This window comes from Protomyctophum parallelum (genome assembly GCF_964188405.1).
Source record: "Protomyctophum parallelum genome assembly, chromosome: 2".
In the NCBI taxonomy this organism is placed as follows: domain Eukaryota; kingdom Metazoa; phylum Chordata; class Actinopteri; order Myctophiformes; family Myctophidae; genus Protomyctophum; species Protomyctophum parallelum.
The window spans coordinates 61091083-61112867 of record NC_139699.1 but is presented as its reverse complement, the minus strand read 5'-3'; the positions used below and the strand labels follow the sequence as shown (position 1 = coordinate 61112867).

At 44.0% G+C, this 21785-nt stretch overlaps 1 protein-coding gene across 3 annotated transcripts in view; it reads left to right on the top strand.

Annotated features, from left to right (window-relative positions):
• The window catches only part of nfatc3a (nuclear factor of activated T cells 3a), a 147645-nt gene that overhangs the window by 101692 nt on the left and 24168 nt on the right, over positions 1–21785 (top strand). For all 3 annotated transcript variants that reach the window (XM_083760200.1, XM_083760201.1, XM_083760202.1), the window contains exons 7-9: positions 16469–16524; positions 17299–17425; positions 21446–21778. In XM_083760200.1, coding sequence (XP_083616326.1) covers positions 16469–16524; positions 17299–17425; positions 21446–21778 — 516 coding nt within the window. The remainder of the gene's footprint in view (positions 1–16468; positions 16525–17298; positions 17426–21445; positions 21779–21785) is intronic.

Genomic DNA, 21785 nt, shown 5'->3' with positions numbered 1-21785 from the left:
CAGCTTCACCACAGCCAGCGGGGGACGATCTGATGCAAGGCTGGTTTACTTTCCCCAGGCTAGTAACGTAATGGAAAATAAAAACTACTAACGTGCTTTTAATTTGGCTCTAAATTAATTGCGTGGCTGTTGAGAGCCCAGCGTTTAGGTGCATATACCGCCATAGATTGATTACTTTATAAACAATTTGCAGAAAAAAAGCACAGGAACGTAGCCTACAGTTCAATACAAGGTCTGCTATAATCCAAGAAAGCACTATGGCTTGTTTCCATTAGGGTAAGGGGTCCTTCATATTAAATTAATTTGAACATTAAAGACAACATTTGTCACTACAACAATATCAATATTGTGTACTGTATATTTAATATACAGTACAAATTGCAACAATGATATTGTTGTGGTGCCTAGCTGCTGCTGCTGGTGGTGGTGAAGTTTAAATAATAGTGCCACCTCATAATTGTAAAGTGCATTTTCAATAATTTAATTAATTAATTTGTGTGTTTATTATGTACTTAGGTTAGTTATAATATAAGCATAATCTATGTCAGAAAAACGGGGAAAAAAATAATATTAGGATCCGTTAAGGGAACCGTTAGGAACCGGAACCGTTAAGAGGGATCCGGGAAGGATCCGGAACCGTTAAAATCCTAACGAATCCCAACCCTAATCATGATATATATGGAAGATATCTCGATATCGATACGATACGATATAATATATATCACGATATATATGGCAGCAACATATTTTCTTAATGGGCGTGGCTAGCGATTCAGGGCTGGAGCCAGGCTACAACAGGACAGAGGGACAAACGGAGTGATGGTTTATTTTCCGAGGGGCACAGGCTAAAACAGAGGGCTGGCTTTAGAAGTGGACGATATATCGATATGTCGACGATATATGTATGTATGTATAATGTATTTTTCACGTCACATCATTAACAACTATTAGTGTTATCTTACATGTTTCTACAACTTGTAGAATATATTATTATTAGTTGTTAATGACGTGACGTGACGTAATAAAAAGACCAAGCACCAAAGTCATTCTCTCTCTCTCTCTCTCTCTCTCTCTCTCTGTTGACGCTTTCAATTTAAAGGGCTTTAATGGCATGAGAAAACATACGTTTACGTTTCAGTGGTCTCAGATTTTTATATAGCTCTCTACTCCCCCTAGTGGACATAATATATACATTGTGAAATGCGCAGATCACGCAGTCCTCTCCAAAATGAATGAGACGGAATCAATGGCATACAGCTGTATATCGCGATACCGTTGCCTTTTTGCGATACTGATATTGTGCATGTTCATACCTCGATACCGATACGATAACGATATATTGTGCAGCCCTAACGCACAGTCACACACACACACACAAACACACACACACAAACACACGTACACACACACACACACGCTTATATGAACTTCTGTATAATGAGTACTTTATACTTTTGGTACTTTAAGTACATTTTGATACCAATGCCTTTGTACTTTTACTCAAGTATACTTTGAATTCTGGACTTTTACGAGTATTTCTACATGAGTAGCATATAAACACACTGTGTGAAACTATTCTCCATGGGGCGGAGTGGTAGAAATGTGCTCTCCCACATGGGAGACTGCAGGGTTGAATCCTCGGTACGACATAAAGTTTACAGACTGCATCTTTAAAGGTGTAGGGAAACGGAAATGTTGTTGGGCCTTTTTATTTTGAAGTTTCACCCTGAAACGCTCATGGCTCTGAAGTTTCTGAACCAATCAAAGCGTTGCATCCCTCCTGGCTATGGGGTCTCAAAGTCTGTGACTTCCTGCAACGTGAATTTAGTTTGTAAACAAATAAAAGAGAAAGAGAGACAGGGGGAAAAAACAGCGGATTATTTCTAACCTGTACACAAACCTATATACATATTTTAGAGTGATGATTAAGTTTAAAACAAGTAATACACTGTCTGGTTGTCATCTTGAATGAGATAATAAAAAAAAAACAGCTGTGGAATAGGACAACGAAGCATGGGAATCAAACTGGTGAGCTTCATTTGTATTGGCTTTTATCAATGTGTATCTCTACACGTCATCATGCAGCACGTTTTCATTTTCAGGAAGTAATTACAAATATTTTTATGGACTTTTGATGTAAAAACACACAGAAATGAGAATTTGACCATTTGTTTGGCATCCATTGTTAGGTATGCCCATATGATGACCACGGATATAGGTCTAAAAGTGTGAAAAACGTATTTTTCATTTCACTACGCCTTTAATAACCCATTCTGACCTGAGATCAGATTCATACGAGGTTTCCGCCGGACACACACTGGTCTGATGAACCCATTCTGACCTGAGATCAGATTCTAAAAATGTCAGTCGCTCTTTGATTTTTCAAAAATAGCAGACCTACAAGCTCGTATCGCGCCACTCGGTGGCGCGATATGAGCTTGTAGATCTGCTATTTTTAAATAGCTATGAATGAAATGAAATGAATGGCGTTTCCATTTTTAGATCTTCTTCCGAGTCATCATGACTCTTCTGCAACTGTTGCTACGGCTCCTGTGACGCACCAGACTAGCCATATTCTTTAGGCTGAGGCCCGCTGGTAGACTCCCTTTGTAGACTAGGCTTAGAGTTAGCATGACATGCTCCCTGTCGGAGCCTCTCTGTAGCCTGATTTTTTACAATATCCGATCTGAAAGCTAACAATGCATTGCTGTTTAATATGTTGTGAGCTTGTAGATCTGATGTTTGCGGCCTGCGAGTAGCATCTTGACACCACAGTGTCAATATACAATATGCTAAATATGCTAAAACTAACTTTTTTTTAAAGCACTTTACGCTAGTAACCTTAAAAAGCAATCTGCACATTTTCAAACAAGCCTCAGAAACAACTTGTTGGTTTAATTATGAGACTAAAGGAGTGAGAAGAAAACAAACACATGTAGTAATCCCCACTCAGATTCCTTAGTCAATGAGTTTTAAAAGGCAGAATCAGTGTCCCTTTTAAGGAACCAAAATGATTAAACAACATAATGGTGTCATTGTTGTCTCATACAATTAGCTTCCGACAAAAACAAATCTGAGTCGTGCACCTGATTTATGTGGCATATGCTACAAAATATGACTTATTGTTTCTGGCAACAAGTAGATGAGAGTTGTCAATCTTTTGTGTCCCCTGGAGCACTCTTCAACCCTTTGAAGCTAGAAACGGCAATTTCAGCGTGAAACCGTCTAGCTCTGTGTTAATTTGCACGACATGGGTTTACCTTGTCATGCCAGGAATGTCTCCGCTTGGCTCAGGAGACAATAGACATCTCTCAAAACAGACAATGGACATGTCTGACTGGGGGCCATTAGTGTAATGATGCCGGGGCGTGTGTTCTGTGTCTTCTACAAACACACCATGTCACTTATTGTCTGGTTATCTGCTCAGCCATCAGATCTGCCAGGTTGTCTTGGCCCTGGCTAAGCACTGCAAGCCTTCAGGGCATGTCCTTACACACACACACACACACACACACACGCACACGCACACGCATACACAGGACAGATTTATTGTTTCTGGTTACGTAAATTTACCCAGTGAGCACTGAGCACTGTAAATAGACCAGGTGTTATCTTGTATCCAGACTTGCACCATATTTTGTTAATTTCTAACGTGGCCTACGTTGTGCTCGTGTTTGGCAGAGCTGTATCTGAGACGATTGCTTATCCCATTCTGACCTGAGATCAGATTCATACGAGGTTTCCACTGGACACACACTGGGTCTGATTAACCCATTCTGACCTGAGATCAGATTCTAAAAATGTCAGTAGTTCTTCGATTTTTCAAAAATAGCAGACCTACAAGCTCGTATCGCGCCACTCGGTGGCGCGATATGAGCTTGTAGATCTGCTATTTTTCAATAGCTAAAGCATAACATGATGCCAACACCAAAATGGGTGCCTGGTCAGAATGGGTTATACACAATTTGATTTACCGTACCAAAGACACAAAATACCTACAGTAATAATGACTTAAGTTATCATCTAAACTAGAGATTACCTACAGCAGGAGAGACTGGGAGAGTCTGTTGTTGTAACCACTTTAATCCTGGTATCTATTTTGGCCATGGCATTATATAGGCAGAACATTTTCAAAACGTAAAAAAGAGGCCAAATATAGCCAGCATCTACAAGTTAATTGGGTAAATAGCTCGTTAAGTGGTTAACATGTCATGGAGGATGAGGCTCACATGCTGGATTCAGTGTGGAAGCTTAAATTCCTAAAAATCACGTACTGTAAAGTGGTGCGGGTGGCTAGTGTAGGATTCTGTTCACCTTCTTTATATCACATGCATGGGAATAAACTTGTTTAAAGACTATTGGGGAATTCAGCATGTTTGATCATGTGAAGATGAATGATGCATCGTTTAAGAATTGCCCTCTGGGAGTACCCTGGTAACTTATCAATAGCTTCATCGCTACAGTAACGCCCAAAAGACATATGTACTGTATATACACAGTCAAGGCACTGGCTGAGCTAGTCTATGGAGACACTAAACAGTAAAGCGTGAGGCTTTCCACCATTTAGCTATGTTCTCCGTGGGTACTTTACTTAAGCTGCACTGCTCGGACATTTTTAAATTCAAGATTTTAACTACCAGCTGTGCTTCTGAAGATTAGTCAAATGCATGGCTTAATGCACAACATGTAGGAATTGTTTACAAACAAGCCACGGTCGGTGAAATTATAGTGCACTGCATTTCTAGCCTGTGTATGTCTGTGTGCTTGTTGCTGGGTGCAGCTGGCCAGGTGAGCCAATTAAGCTCCGTTGCTCTCGTTGGCTGTGGAGTGGAAACACTCCATCCAACACCACTTGCAAGTTGCAACTGACGAAAAGTAATTGCTCTATGCATGCAGAAATGACTAGCAGTGAAGCTGCTTCGTGTCCAGACAGCGGTGCAGTTGGGGTGAAGCTGCTTTGTGTCCAGACAGCGGTGCAGTTGGGGTGAAGCTGCTTTGTGTCCAGACAGCGGTGCAGTTGGGGTGAAATACAGACACTCGTTGCAGGTCATTCACAGCTTGTTTGTGAATGATGTATTCATTTTAGCCATGTCATGTAGTCCAGGGGTTCTCAACGTTTTGGCCGGGGACCCCCGGAAATGCTTTGGCAATGTCTCGGGGACCCCCTCCTGACCCCCAATATAAATTGACTGCTACAACAACCTTAACTAGAAAGCAGTTCCTGTAGAAACTTGCGTGGGCTCGCGTAAAATGCAATGTATAAAGTTATTGCCGTGTCAAGTTTGAAACTTGAGTAATAGTGTTCCCATTGGTGGTCCAAATCCATAATCAAAATTTCGGGACTGTAGCATATTGTAAACAAAAGTAGAAAATGTATTAAAGCTGAAGTAAAAGTTTAAAAAAAAGTATGAACATTTGTAAAAACTATAGTTTAAGCATAAATAACTACATTTTTAATTTTTAATTTTTTCTTAATTTTTTTTTAACGTTTAAGTTTTTTAATTTTTTAAAAAAAATAAAAAAATAAAAAAATAAAAATAAACGTGTGTGCGTGCGTGCGTGCGTGCGCTTGCGAGAGCTGTGTAAAGGCCAGCCAATAGGAAGACAGGGTGTGTGTGCGCGTGTGTGCGTGCGTGCATGCTCTTGCGAGAGCTGTGCCAATTGCACAAATAGCAGACCTACAAGCTCACAAGGTATCGCAGAGCAACTCATTGAGATCTTGTAACTTTAATGTCAAGCCCTGTAATTAAGCCCTTATATGTCTCAGCTGTGGAAGTAAAAAGAGTTCTACTACTTGCCAGCACTATGACTGGGAGATTTCAATGGTCCTGAATGGGGGAAACTATGCCCGAACAAATTGCTCTTATCACAAAAAGTAAAAGTCGAATGCAAATATTTTTTTCGCTGTGAGTGGCCTGAGATATTGAGGTACACCATGTGCAATTGGTGTTGGTACGATCGAAAATGTGGTTATAAGAGCGAGTTAAGAATTGTCATCGCGATAATTTCCTAGTAAGAATTATACAATGGAGGTCAATGAGCAGCTTGACTGTATTTGTGTCACTTAAAAGGCCGTAGTTCACATTCTGTATGTCTCTGTGCTTTGGTGGTCACATTGTGTGAAAGAGGATGTGTGGCTACAAAATGACCAAAGAACATGCGTGTAAAATGAATATTTTGGCCGGGACGACAATTAGTTTGGTAAATTTTCAAGGAAAGAATTTCAGTTTCCACACTAGTCAAAGAGGCCCCGCACTCTAAGTTGGCACTAATTAGGCGAAACGGCCTGCGATTGAACTGTGATTTCGGAAAAAACGTTTAACGTATTCGAATACGGTTTGAACCACAAAAAAGTCCAGAGTCGTGTGAGCTTTCTAAAGTTTCTACGACAAAGTATGCCAGAGTAATGAGGCTGCAAAAGTGAGGTTGATTTAGAGATAAAATCCCATACATTGTCTATGGGATTATAAATAAAGTTAAATATTTTAAAAAGTATAAACTTTTTCAAAACAACTTTTTCACCAATGAAAGTTCAAAGATAGATGAACATTCTAAAGTTTAAATGAAGTTTCAAAGTGAAAGTATGACGGAGTAATAAGAGCTCAAAAAAGATAACTGTGAAAAATGGGACCTTTCTACCATCGACTCTCATTATAAAGAATGTAAAAAAAAGTTAAAAAGATAAAAAGTATAAAAGTTTGTAAAAATACAAATACAAGCATAAATAACTGCAAAGAGCTGAACAGTTTGACGTTTGAACTAAATTTCTAGCATAAAGTATGTGGAAGTAGTTACGTGTAAAAAAAAAAAGGGCGGAAATTGGAATAAATATAAACTGGCCATAACTAGTGTGTGCTCGCTGTGGCGAGCACACAATAATAGAGACAATAGACCATAAAGAAATACTGAAACCAGATATAATCATTAGCGAAGGTGTATGCATGTAACATGCGTGTACTATTATGTAAACTCTTCATTTCCACTTTCCAGCCATTCAGTTGCAAAATAATAATTTGGGTACCCCCCCGGTGGTCGCAGCCCACGGGTTGAGAACCCCTGATGTAGTCAATCAATATTGATTTGTTTCTCATCTACACAGCTGCTGCTTTAAATCTTTAATTTCAAAATGTGATGCTTTCCATACAGTCAGTTCCTTCACCTCAACAAGCAGACACACACTTTGACACAGCGTTGACAGCTGTCACACGTGATCTCGAACAAGCCCAACTATTGTAGCGCTGTGCTCAGCGTCGTGGACCAGATTTCCAACACTGCCTGTGTGAGAGAGGCGTAGCGCCAAAGTAGTGATAAAGCACTCAACCTGCTCCAGCAGAGGCCTGCAAAGCCCACCACACACCGGCTGCGTCCCCCGCGCGTCGCCGCGCGGCGGACACAGCCGCCTCCATTATTTTCAATGAACCTATCGCACACCGGCTGCGTCCGACGCGCGCTGGCGGGCGGTCACGCCTCGCCTGCCGCGCCGATGCACCGCTGTTCTATTTTCCAGGCGTTACCGCGCGGCCTCCACCCGGCTATCCGTGGGCGTGGCAATGGAAATAGTCAACAGAACTCCCCAGCCGCGTGGTAGCGCGCCGCGTCCTGTTGGTGTTGCCGTGCGGGCTATGGCGCACGGCAATACTGTACCGCGGCGGTACGCGCGGCGGTCGCAGACGGTGTGTTTGTCGGGCTTGATTCTCTATGGCCACCATAGAGGCCTGGGTGTGATTTCTGGCGGTGGCTGCACCTCTGGCTTGGCGTGCCAGCGAGTTAAAATGCCAGTGTTGTCAGGAATGAATTATCAATAATAAATACAAGGCAGGAACCCGCAGGTGTGCTTTAGGGGCAGGCGGGGGGGAGCAGATCTACAAGCTCACACCGCGTCACTTCGTGCCGCGATGCAAGTCTACATCAGCTATTTTTGAATGTTGAAAAATATCGAAAATATGGAATAATCTTTACTTATTTATTTTTTTACTAAAATGTTCTCTTCTCGGGGTCCCATCACGACACATAACCTTTTCACATGGGGGTTTGTGTGGCCATATACTGTACCAATTTGGGCGTCCTGGACTTGAAAAGGTTTGAGAACCAGTGCTCCACACCACACGCCCTTCTATAAGAGAATCGCACGTAGTGTAGCCTTGTGATGGAAAGTGTGAATGGTTGGCATTCAAGCGAGCCAGTCCCTGCCTGCCCACGCTGCATTTTGTACAAAGACAGCAACAAGAGTCAAGTTTGCACACGGTAGCTTGTCGGTGGCTGTTTTCACTGACTGAGAAGCATTCTCCCTTAAGATACTGTAGGAAGAAAGAAAGTAAAGGGGGGGAAAAAACAACACAGAGGCACATAGGAATGTTTGTGTGTGTTCTTTGAGGGGCGCTATAGGTGAAGCATGGCGGAAGGAAAGCAGCATTGAAGAAACAACGTGCCTGGTGGTCAGGGCTTTGGATCCCCTTCAGGGGGGAGAGTGTGGAAACCACACAGAGGTGCATTGTGGGTATGGAGGAAAGGTGGAGGAAAGTGGAAGAAAGTTGAGCAGTTGTTCTCAAAGTGGGGTCCGGGCAGGGAGGGACCCCCAGGAGTCCTTGAGTGGGTTCCAGGGGGTCCCCAGATAAATGATGGATAACTATAGGAATAGGAACCAAATGGACACTGATGTGGCTGTAACTCTTGAGAGTTACAGAGTGCGTGTGGGTCTCCGCTTTTGTCACACGTTAAGAAGGAAAGGGGTTGGGAACCATGCAGTGCCCCCCTCATCATCGCTAATCCGTCTGCTTCTCTGCAGAACAGGCCGATTCGACTGAACGCTGTTATGGAGGAGAGTAAAGAAACAGAGGGCCACAGTGACACACATTTTCCCAGCCTGCTCTCATACACGGGGAGGATAATGGCAGAGCCGGGGCTTATACTGTGGGCTGCACGCAGAGACCAGAGATTACGGGGTTTCACAGTGCACAACGTGGACATGCTCCTCGTCACCATACTGCTGTTGAGAGACCGTGCGTTATTGTGGAGAATGGTCTACGTTTTGGAACTTGGCTCTAGTGTCGGTTAATTGACTACGCATGTAGACAATGTGTGGCTGCGCCCCGGCCATTTGCATGAAGTGAGGCCTCTTTGTTTTGTTCACTTTATTTATTCGTTATTTATTACCTTTATAGACAGTCCACAGTGTAGAGATACTTGGGGGACTTGGGGAGCGCCATGCAACCACAGGTCCGCCGGGTCTGGGAATGGAATCAGGGACTGCTGTCGGGGGCAGAAACCTCCGATCTCCATATTCTAACTTTTTTTATTTTTCTTTATTAACGCCCTACTTGATCATACTCTACAGTACACCGTCAAACCAAAGCGTCAAAAGTAACATATACACAAGCTCGCAAAGTGACACATCTTGAGCTTTGCAGAACTGCTGCTTTTTGCTACATTTTTATTCCAATCCTGAAAAGTAACAGTTTTGGAAATATGAAGTTTCCACCCGACAGAGACGATATGGTGGACTCCTTAACCCACTCATCTACCGGCGCCCCTGTTCATTTTATTACAGTATTCCCACAGTCACTCTGTCTGGTGGTTGATCTGGCATGAACATTTAACCCATTCTGACCTGAGATCAGATTAAAAAAATGTCTATTACATCCTGACAGTTTCATTATTAACCCATTCTGACCTGAGATCAGATTTAAAAAATGTCAGTCGCTCTTCGATTTTTCAAAAAATAGCAGACCTACAAGCTCGTATCGCGCCACTCGGTGGCGCGATATGAGCTTGTAGATCTGCTATTTTTAAATAGCTAAAGCATAACATGATGCCGACACCAAAATGGGTGCCCGGTCAGAATGGGTTAAAGAAATACAAAACAAAAAAAAATGAAAGAAAGTTTAAGCTGATCGGTGCAGCGGTTTGCAATATTAGCCCCCGCACCAACAGACTCACAGACAGACAGACCTGACCCTCTCCTAGAGACAAGCTTGCCTCCTATACAGAGCCATGTGGACACATTTTTTAGGTGTGATATAGCCACACAATGAAGTATAAATGAGATTTTCAGCAGGGAATCAAACGTGGGATGTAACCATTACAGGATCAACGCACACACTGCTCAACTACAATACCTGCTGAACCCCCCCTCCCCCACTCGCAGTTTTGTACCCATGTCTGCATCGCATGCCGTTTTTACGTTTCTACGAGGTGCTTGTTTTCCTGACCTTCTTTAAGTTTTTTTTCCCCTTTCCTTTTGCGCGCTGCGTTGACACGTATATCCCTGCTGAAAGAAGGAAGGAGGGAGGCTTGTGAGTGAAGGTCCAGGTTCCAGTCTGCTGTGTGTGCGGTCCAACCGTCCGCCCTGCTATGGCCTGAACCAAATACCAGCACATCCACCTTGGCTTCCTCCCCAGACCCCTCTCTGCCTGCTTTACTACCTGCCCTGGCTGTCACTAATTAATGCACTGGTTCTCAAACGTTTTCGGTCCTATACTAGGGAACCACCAAATTGATATGTAATTTGGCTGCGGACCCCCCCCCCCCCCCCCTCCTCCATCTGAAAATGAAAAGAAAGCACGAGGTGACGCACCGTGGCTATATCTTTGAATAGCCGACATATGAAAATGTAATAATATAAAGTGGTTAAAAATATCGTGATGCTACGTTAACTATTTTTCCTATAGAGAGTTAGAGACCCCCCCTGGAGTCACCACTGACTTAACAGTTTGACTGTTTTTTACGATTAACCCGCATTTTAATCAACCCCCCTTCACTGCCGAGATTGTTGTATTACCTTTAGAGCATACGCTGAATTATTTGGGCTTTTAATCCGCGAAAATCCATCAAAAAAAGCTCCCGTGGTTTGTTATGATCTGTGTGTAGCATCCACCATTTTGGTGCAAACGGAAGACGCACACAAGATTGGTTTCAATGAGGCGTTGCACCCAATGCATTTCCATTGGCCTCAATTTCCCAGAAGCCCTAGCAGCCCACAGCATGTGACGATTTCCGGTTTTGTCATCACAGCGAAGGCATCCAGTCTCATACTCCACGACGAAGACGGATTTTCTTTTGATTCATTACATTACGGCGGATTAAACACATAAAACAAAAGGCGGGTATGTCCGATACGGCAGCGACATTAACCTGGAGTAATCCATTCGCGGCACGGAAACTGTTAATCAGACTAAGAGGAATATGAAAAATGTATAGGCCTAATTTGAAACTATGATTCAAGGATTCCCATGTTTGATATTAATTAAGCCATGGTAGTCTCATTTAATTCTGCCGGTGGTCCAGACACGCATTGGTTCATTGGCTGAGTGCGGACCCTCAGGAACCTCTCTCAGAATCACAATAAGGATCAATCACATGTTATAAGAGAAGGGAGAGAAAGGAGAAAATGTGGGAAAGAAACGGGTCAAAAGAAAGTTCTATAAGATGTGTACATTTACTGTACGCACAGCATCAATAAAAAGCACTGTTTGTGCATGTACGTATAGTTAGACATAAGGTGATGCTGAGAACCGCGGAGCACAGACACATACACAGAAACACGTCTAGCCCATTCTGACCTGAGATCAGATTCATACGAGGTTTCCGCCGGACACACACTGGTCTGATGAACCCATTCTGACCTGAGATCAGATTCTAAACATGTCAGTCGCTCTTCGATTTTTCAAAAATAGCAGACCTACAAGCTCGTATCGCGCCACTCGGTGGCGCGATATGAGCTTGTAGATCTGCTATTTTTAAATAGCTAAAGCATAACATGATGCCGACACCAAAATGGGTGCCCGGTCAGAATGGGCTAGTCTTCACCAAACAACCAGGAGGAAAAATAAGATGCCAACCACCTGGGCTTATGTTCAGCAGTACCACGGCGCTGCTATGCCAAAAGGAATCAAATCTGCTACTATAGCGACACGCCGCGCGGTGGGATATAAATTAGGGCTTTACTTAAGGAGTTCTATTTGACGACGCGCTGAAGTTTACATAAGAGGGAGTGAGTGTTTGCAAAACCTAGAATGTGGCGGGCCCCCATACCCCCCTACGCTTCAACGCCAGGATGTCTTTTGCACAGTTATTACAAGCCAACGGCCATTTGTTTTCCTTGTCAGATCTATACCAACACAATGAGTATATTTTCTTTTTCCCCCCTGCTGCTACTGCTTGGGTATGTATGTGTGCAGCGCGGTGGTGTCGGGGTGGTGGTGGTGGGGAGGGGGGGGATCGGTATGAGGCTCGTGTCGGAGCTTGTTCTGTTACCTCGTCGGTGCGCATGTGGGGCCATCCAGCTCCCCCCCCCCCCCACGACCCCCCCCCCCCCCCCCCCCCCCCCTCCCCCCCCCGCCTGTTGAATGTCAACAGTACGCGCTGCAGCGCTGTCAGCCGCCGCAGAGGCAATCCAAGGTCATTCGCAGCTTCAGTGAGAAACGCTCTCTCTCCCACTCCCAGTTCATCCCCAGAGAGAGGCATCCTTTTGTGGTTTTACAATAGAGAGAGAGAGAGAGAGAGAGAGAGAGAGAGCGTGCCCGCAGGGGAGATTAGTGGGACTCCGGCTCCAATCTTCCTAAGGGTAAGAGCAGAGCAGGTACAGTAAGTCACTTTGTATTCAAAGCTATGGGGGTCTTGATGGAACCCAGAAAAGCCTCAATGTGACGTGGCTTATGTGAACTTAAAAACCCATATACTTAGTTGACTGCAGTCCCCCAATGCGCTATAATAGACCCCTCCTGTTTTCTCAACCTGTGGGACAGGGCCCACACTTTGGGCCGGGAGGATATTTCCAAGTGGGCCTGGCTACAATACACAATTAATTTAATGATAAATGTAAAATAAAATAATGGCAGTCATATTGTCATTGTGATACCAATAAATAGGAACTTCAAGTATACTACGTTAGTTCCATTGATCCAAGCCCTAACACACCATTGATTGATAATTAAAATAAGCATTATTTGAAAATGCACGGCTGCAAGTGGGCCCCTGATCAAGACAATGTCGGGAACTGCCGCTGTACAGTGTGTACAGTACTAAACATCTTGACTGAAAATAGAAATACCCAATCTAAAAGTTCACAAGACGAGTCAGAATACAGACTATGCGGTTAACCCATTCTGACCGGCCACCCATTTTGGTGTCAGCATCATGTTGTGCTTTAGCTATTTAAAAATAGCAGATCTACAAGCTCATATCGCGCCACCGAGTGGCGCGATACGAGCTTGTAGGTCTGCTATTTTTGAAAAATCGAAGAGCGACTGACATTTCTAGAATCTGATCTCAGGTCAGAATGGGTTCATCAGACCAGTGTGTGTCCGGCGCAAACCTCGTATGAATCTGATCTCAGGTCAGAATGGGTTAAAGAGTTCCTCGGAATGGCCATGGCGGTTCTTTCAGCATGGCGACGCCGCGGAGCGTCGCTATTGATGTTTTGAGGGAAGCCCCTCTGAGAGGAGACACATCACAGGTGTTCAGGGATATAATCGGGACCACGTGTAGCTGTCTTCAAATGCAGACGAAAACAAACACACCGCTGCCAAAAAGGCCACGCAGCACAGAGTTAGGATCTGAATGACTTTCTTCTTCTTCTTCTCCTTCTTCTTCTCTGTTGTGATGACCATGACTTCTTCCCGACCGCACCGACGAGCCGCCGCGCAAGTGTTTCCCCGCCGGCTTCTACGACCTCAACTGCTTCCCTTCTCTCACTCAAGAGCAGCAGCTGCCCCTAAGATGTCTGGCCAAATAATTAGCTCCCTCGTAGGAAAACTGGAAAAATCAAGGGATGTTTCCTAAGCCAGAAACCTGGCAGCGTGCGGAAGGCATTTTCAAATAACCCATTCTGACCTGAGATCAGATTCATACGAGGTTTCCGCCGGACACACACTGGTCCTGATGAACCCATTCTGACCTGAGATCAGATTCTAAAAATGTCAGTCGCTCTTCGATTTTTCAAAAAATAGCAGACCTACAAGCTCGTATCGCGCCACTCGGTGGCGCGATATGAGCTTGTAGATCTGCTATTTTTAAATAGCTAAAGCATAACATGATGCTGACACCAAAATGGGTGCCCGGTCAGAATGGGATAAATAGAGTTATTCCACTGCTCTTTTCCACAATCCTAAACCCAGGCAAGACAAACAGCGAGGGCTATTTAGACATCTGATTAGCTTTTAATGTCTGTAAAAAAATATTCTCCACAGGGCGCTTCTTGGCCTGTAAAAAAACGACGTCATTTCGATGCCTCTCGTTCTCCCAGCGGAACGAATTGAAATGCTTTGCGGAAGGAAGCCTTTTTGTGGTTCTAAAAAAGGCTGGTGCCTGTTTGAAAAAGCACAGCATACTCGACACGATCACTAGGAAAGTGTACCCCGGAGAGGACTCTATCCAGACGAGGCCGGATTAATGTCCAAAAACGATTACACCAGACTTCCAGAAAGGTTCTGGATTATAACAGACATAGCCATACATAGATCTTTCCTCCGGTTCTGCGTGGTGGTGGTCTGAGCATGTTGTAATATTTTCTGCAGTTATCCGCACCAGATTAATCCTCTCCTCCTGCCTATTCAGAAACTAAATGGAAAGAATAACCTGTGTTCCAATGGGATTCAATGTAGTTATTTAGTCACAATCCCTTGTTATTGTTATTTTCATTGCTTCAATATTTCAAATCCACAGAAACACTTAAGGCCTATTCATAGTCTGGATTTTCGGTGGTGAGGTGACCACCGCTCCGGTGGTGAGCTGACCACCGGAGCTGAAATAACGTTGAGCGGTGGTGAGTAAAAACAGAGAGATAAGGGCTGGAGCAGTGGCGGTGGTTTGCTCTTCACCGCGGCTCGTGACGTCATGTTGTAGTTCGGTGGTCACCTAACCACCGAAGATCCAGACTATGTATGAGCCTTTAACCACTGCCATCACTCATTTGGGAGTCATTATAGGCGACGAACTAGCTCACATCACAAAGCATTGTGAGCTTGCTAACATCGCTAGTTTTACGTGACTGTCATAAGTATAAAATAGGGCAATCATCTTTGGGAAAAACAAAAACTTGAAAAGATGGAAATATGGAGATTTTTTTTTTCTTTTTTCTTTTGCATTAGTGAAGCAGATTTCCCCCATGTTTGAAATGAATGCGTTGGTGCAGGACTGGTAATTCCATTACACAAGGAAGTGACAGAGTCCTGTGTGTCACATGTGTCTGTCTGCTCCGTCATGCGTTCAGCGTGGGCCAGATCATTGTCCGGGAGGTTCCTCTCTATGGAGGTCCAACATGTGAAAAACAGACATTATACCAGACACACAAACACTGAAATGGGACTCCTGTGGTCCTCTGTGGTGTTCCATATTGTTAAAAAGCTCGCAACTCACTTTAAGATGCTCCAAACTTTTTAGCTTTTTAGCGACAGACAGGCAGAAAATACGACGTTTCGACCTCACTTATAATGCAAGTGGATGGGAGGAGAAATCCGGTGCCGTCTCTATCCCATTCTGACCTGAGATCAGATTCATACGAGGTTTCCACTGGACACACACTGGTCTGATGAACCCATTCTGACCTGAGATCAAATTCTAAAAATGTCAGTCGTTCTTCAATTTTTCAAAAAATAGCAGACCTACAAGCTCGTATCGCGCCACTCGGTGGCGCGATATGAGCTTGTAGATCTGCTATTTTCAGAATGGGCTATTCATATATAGTCTAAGGTGCTATTTACACGAGGATGGTGTTCATAAAAAACGGCAAAATAAAGTACCGTTTAGCGCTGTCATTTAGACGAGAACGGTGTTCTCAGGAGGTGAAAACGCATCGAAGTGAAACCGCCTTCCAGAGTGGAAATCATTCAGAACACCGTTTCCTATGGTCTCCATATAAACAGGCAAAACGGTGAATCCGCAAAACTTATGACATCATGGCTCATGTTGGCTCACAGCGCATATGTTTATTACATTGATGCAGAGCCATATCATTATGATATAATGGAGTTCCTGAACAAGCCTCCCTCCTCGCCTACAAAGTGCTGCTCATCAGCGATGTTGAATGTAAAACCATGATGTAAATAAAAAGCCTTGTGATAGACGGCAGCCGCGGCAGCAGCGTTTATGTAGCCTAATGTATTATAAAATATATACCATCCCGTGGCGCGCCCAGAGCCTTGTTGCGCAGGCTTGCGTGAAGGTTTCTTCTTCTTGTACGTGGGTGACCTGTCTATTTGGCAGCCCGTTATCGCCACCTAGCGACAGTATAGCATAATAGCACATCATATCATAACGTGTGCGTTCTCGTGTAAAGGGTAAGAAAAAATGAGAACGCAACGGGACTTTGACGTGTTATATGGAGATGGTCGCCGTCTAAAAGAGGCCTAAGTCTAAGGTTATACCGCCAGTTACTGTATATACTCCTACAGATCCTGTCCATTGGTTGAGAAACAATGTCTTAAATGAGCTTTTTTTAATGTCATGCTTTCATTGTGTTGTTGTTGTTTAGATGGACGACCACAGTGGGAAGTCGAGGCAAAAGTAATCCGTGAAAGATCTCAGGGGGTAAGTAGCGCCGACATATAAACCAGTTTAACCTTTTTTCTCAAAAGAGAAATTTGACGTCTCCCCGGGACCCAAACTAGTAAAAATCTACATGGAATTTCATTGATTTTCTTTTTTATGTTTGTATGAAAAACAATGTATTTCAGGAAACAGAAAAAATTGGTCTGTGACCAAAAATGTGTCTGACCCAGTGTTTTGGAACCACAGATGTAAACTGCTACTAAGCTGTTCATTCAGTTATTAATTCATGTATTCAAATGTGTACAAACTATTAATTCAGGTGAACAATGCAATTCCTTACTGGAGAATATAAACGAAATTGCGGGGAGCCAATATATGAACCTTTGCAAAAGCATTCCTAATATTTTGTACAATAATGTATCCTTTCTTATTACACATATTAGTGATATATTTTTAAGTGACATTTGCATTTTTCCATCAATCAAAATCCCACAAAAACTAGATATCAGCATCAAATTCTGTCTGCTCATTTATTTGTTTCATCACTTTCAATTTCACTTTATCATGTATCCAGAATGAGTTCTTTAAAGTTTATTCTGATTGGATGAAATTGGTGTCCCAGTTTCTGTGTACTAAAGACCTGGGGAGACCTCAGACACCTGTTACTGACAAAACACTATAGCAGTGATTACTATCAGACAGAGCTATTTAACACTGATTTGAACAAGAAACACCACTCCGTGCACATGTGATATATTAGTGATGAATGTTAATCGTGTCATTTATGTTATGATATTGATGTTGTTCCCCCAGTCGAGCATCCTGGTGGAGGTCCCTCCATACCACAGTAAGACGGTGGCTTCTTCCGTCCAGGTCCAGTTCTATGTCTGCAACGGCAAGCGGAAACGCAGCCAGTCACAGCGCTTCACATACCTGTCGGGTAAGAGAAGCGGCCAATCACATAGCACGTCACATACCTGTCATATGACGGACCAGGTCCATTTGGTTCCATTTGTACACTCTCAGAGTTACAGACCCGTAAGTGTCCAGCTGGTTCCTAATAATATCAGTATGCAGCAGTATGTTCCACGTTGTAGGAACATACGGCCCAAGGTTATGTTGCATTCCCGTTTCTCCCTGTGTTCCTCCTCTCCTCTCCTCTCTCCTCTCCTCTCCTCTCCTCTCCTCTCCTCTCCTCTCCTCTCCTCTCCTCTCCTCTCCTCTCCTCTCCTCTCCTCTCCTCTCCTCTCCTCTCCTCTCCTCTCCTCTCCTCTCCTCTCCTCTCCTCTCCTCTCCTCTCCTCTCCTCTCCTTTAACACAGACTGACATAGCAAGCTGTTTCCACTTGGCACCTCTCCACCGGGGCCTGCATTAATCCATGTCTCTCTGTCTCCCTTGAAAGTTTGCATGGATGTAGTTTGTTTTATTTTGAGAGGGATGCTGGCTGCACTGTGAACAATAGTTTGTGTAATGCTCCCCTCCGCTGTCCATGGTCATTCCTCCGTATCTCTGCCTTAATTAAGCAACAATAATATATAAACCGATATTTAGAAATTAGAACCAATAACCGACTAGCCTGAAAGCAATCTGGGAACCCATCGGGGAAAAAAAGGAAAAACTTCACCCTCTGCTGTTTAATCTGTTCTTGAGAGATTAGCCTGAGAGAGAGCTGTCCTTTTTTTAGGCATAGGCATCTCCCGCCCAGGTGTTTCTTTTCTTTTGAAAGGAAAATGCATATGGTCTCCGAAGCTTTTTTTCCCCCCTGAAAGTATTATTTCTGAGTTCTAATGTCTAAAGTTTAAATATGGAGATTTGTGCCCGACAGCAGTGATATGTCATTTGAGTATAATACCCAAGGGGCCAGTGAGGTAGCCTGGTTAATAAACCAGACCGAATCAGCCGTTTCCGGCGGATTTCGGTCTGGAGAGGCTAAATTTTACGCCCATTTCCTACACACGAGAATGTGTGCACCCAATAGGGACACGGTATGCAATATGGGCGGGCTTTGGTACAGTGACGTTCAATGCTTGAGACCTTTGACTGACAGTAGCTCTGACCAATTGCGTCAAAGAGAAAATGTTTCCCTGGAAATGAAATCCAAGCTGAGCCTCCCCAGACTAATATCCCGCGGATCCGTGCGATATTAGTCTGGTTTATTAACCAGGCTACCAGTGAGGCACTCCAACGTTGAAGCGCTGGGCCCTAGTGGTAAGAGGAAGGACTGCAGGCGGACCCGTGGATTCATGATGAGGGCTTAAACATTGAGCGCTCGGTTGCATTTCCGCAATGGAAATGAAAAATGTTGGAGGTCCAATGCGGAAATGCGCCCCAAAAAGATGGCAAACCTGCCCACAGTCACTTCTGAGTGGCAGCTCTGCTACTGATCGGCCCAAATAAATGATGTGTTGTTGGTATGATTAGTTCACCTTTTTGAAATATCAAATAAAAGAAACAGCTTCTAATAACACAATTCATGTGAGATGGATGTGGAGAAGTACCACAATGGAATGAAAACAGTCATTTATTTATTTAATCTTACAAGTAAATGTTTCAACTTCGGAGGGCATATTATTCGCGTCGGGGAAAGAACTGGCAGTTCAAACATTTACAAGGTGTAAATTAACCCATTCTGACCGGGCACCCATTTTGGTGTCAGCATCATGTTGTGCTTTAGCTATTTAAAAATAGCAGATCTACAAGCTCATATCGCGCCACCGAGTGGCGCGATACGAGCTTGTAGGTCTGCTATTTTTGAAAAAATCGAAGAACGACTGACATTTTTTAGAATCTGATCTCAGGTCAGAATGGGTTCATCAGACCAGTGTGTGTCCGGCGGAAACCTCGTATGAATCTCAGAGTCAGAATGGGTTAATATATACGAGATACAAGGTTTCTGCCCAACAGCAACGCTATGCTCTACCCCATACCCTGATGTCACCCTTTCAGGGCCCTTGTTTAGTCTCGTACATAAACCCTAGTTGAACTTGTGCCACCACCCCACCCCCAGTCTCCAGGACCCCCGAGGCAAAAGGTGAGGTGATTTGAGGAGAGGCATTTCTGCTCCTCTTCCCTCACGACGCTATACACACGATGGCACCCACATGCTCTCCTCCCTCTGACTCCTTCTGGGAAGGAGGGTAAAAATACCTCGCTGTCACACAAGGCACCAGATCGGGAAATAGGTTTAGCGATGGGCACAGCGACACCGGGCTGCGCTGCTGCCCGCCCGCTGCAGAGGCTATCAAAATATCACCCTGGGTCGTTGGGAACTCCTATTTGATTTCAAAGGAGTATAGGTTTCAACGGGATGTTCAGTGGCGGAAGAAGCACTTAACCCATTCTGACCTGAGATCAGATTCATACGAGGTTTCCGCTGGACACACACTGGTCTGATGAACCCATTCTGACCTGAGATCAGATTCTAAAAATGTCAGTCGCTCTTCGATTTTTCAAAAATAGCAGACCTACAAGCTCGTATCGCGCCACTCGGTGGCGCGATATGAGCTTGTAGATCTGCTATTTTTCAATAGCTAAAGCATAACATGATGCTAACACCAAAATGGGTGCCCGTTCAGAATTGGTTAACCCATTTTGACCTGAGATCAGATTCTAAAAATGTCTTCTACGTCCTGACAGTTTTCTGAAAAAGCTATGTTTCGATGTCAGTCGTTCCTCGATTAAAAAATAGCAGACCTACAAGGCTCGTAACTTGTAGATCTGCTATTTTTCAATAGCTAAAGCATAACATAATGCTAACACCAAAAGGGGTTCCCGCCCCAAAAGTAGCAATACCAAAATGTAGAAAATCTAGAAATACTCTTTTTCTATAGTACTGAATTACCCCATGGGATCAATATAGATCTATCTATTGTATCTTAACTAAAGCTGTCAAATAATTGCAGTGGAATCAAAAGAACATTCGTTGACTCTGAAATGGTGTGGAGTAGAAGTATAAAGTAAAACAAAACAAAAATACTCAAGTAAAGTAAAGTACCTCAACATTGCTCTTGAGTAAATGTACTTAGTTACTTTCCACTACTCGCTACTGGGTTTGACTTGTGTGAGATTACTACAACCTATTTATAAAGCACTCTGACGAGCCGTGATACAGAATTGAACTTCAAAGGAAACTTATCACCAAAAGATTGGGTGGCGAATGTCGTAAAAGTATAAATGGCTACCTTCTCGAATAGGGTGGTGTCATTTATAATGCCATGTAATAACCACTACAATACTGTTGCAACACGATGACTTTACATAATTGCATTAATTACACAATTGAATAATACTCTGACCTTCCTGTGCATGTCATTTGATCATCGAGAAATGTCGTGTGATCCAATATCATTGTGTCTTTGGCATTTCTCTATTATTTATCTCTTATCCATTATTAATAAGACTAAGCTTATTCCCGCTATGTTTTTATTCATTGCCGTACGTTTCTTTTGCATATACCTCTCTGTCTTGCCTATAGATATAATAATTGTGATTAACCCATTCTGACCGGGCACCCATTTTGGTGTTGGCATCATGTCGTGCTTTAGCTATTGAAAAATAGCAGATCTACAAGCTCATATCGCGCCACCGAGTGGCGCGATACGAGCTTGTAGGTCTGCTATTTTTGAAAAATCGGAGAGCGACTGACATTTTTAGAATCTGATCTCAGGTCAGAATGGGTCAATCAGACCAATGTGTGTCCAGTGGAAACCTCGTATGAATCTGATCTCAGGTCAGAATGGGTTATTATCACAATGATGTTATCACTGGCTCTTGTTTTGATGTAAATATATGATAAATGATATCCTACTGTATCTCTCTCTCTCTCTGCCTTCATCTCTCTCTTTCTCAATCTGTCTGTATCTATCCTCTCTCTCTCTGTCTCTCTGTCTCTCTCTCTCTCTGTCTCTGTCTCTCTCTCTCTCTCTCTCTCTGTCTCTCTCTCCCTCTCTCTCTCCTGTAGTGTTGGTGAAGCAGGAGCACAGGGATGAGTTGGAGCATGCCTCGGCCGTGTCCTCCATGCCCATGTCCATGCCCCTGGCTCACCATGGCAGCCTGGTGCACCACGCCCAGATGCCTTCTCCCGAGCAGGGCCACCTGCCGGACGGCCTTCTGTCCAGCTCCCCGCGGGGCCTGGCCCCCGGCCCAGGCCCAGGCCCGGGCCCGGGCCCCGGGGGCCCCGGGGCCGGCCTGCATCCCCTCCAGGTCTCCAGGTGCTCTCCCCTGGGCTCCCCGTCCTTCCAGCACCTGCCTCACCTCCAGGGCCACGGAGGAGGCATGCACCACGCCACGCAAGGTGCAGG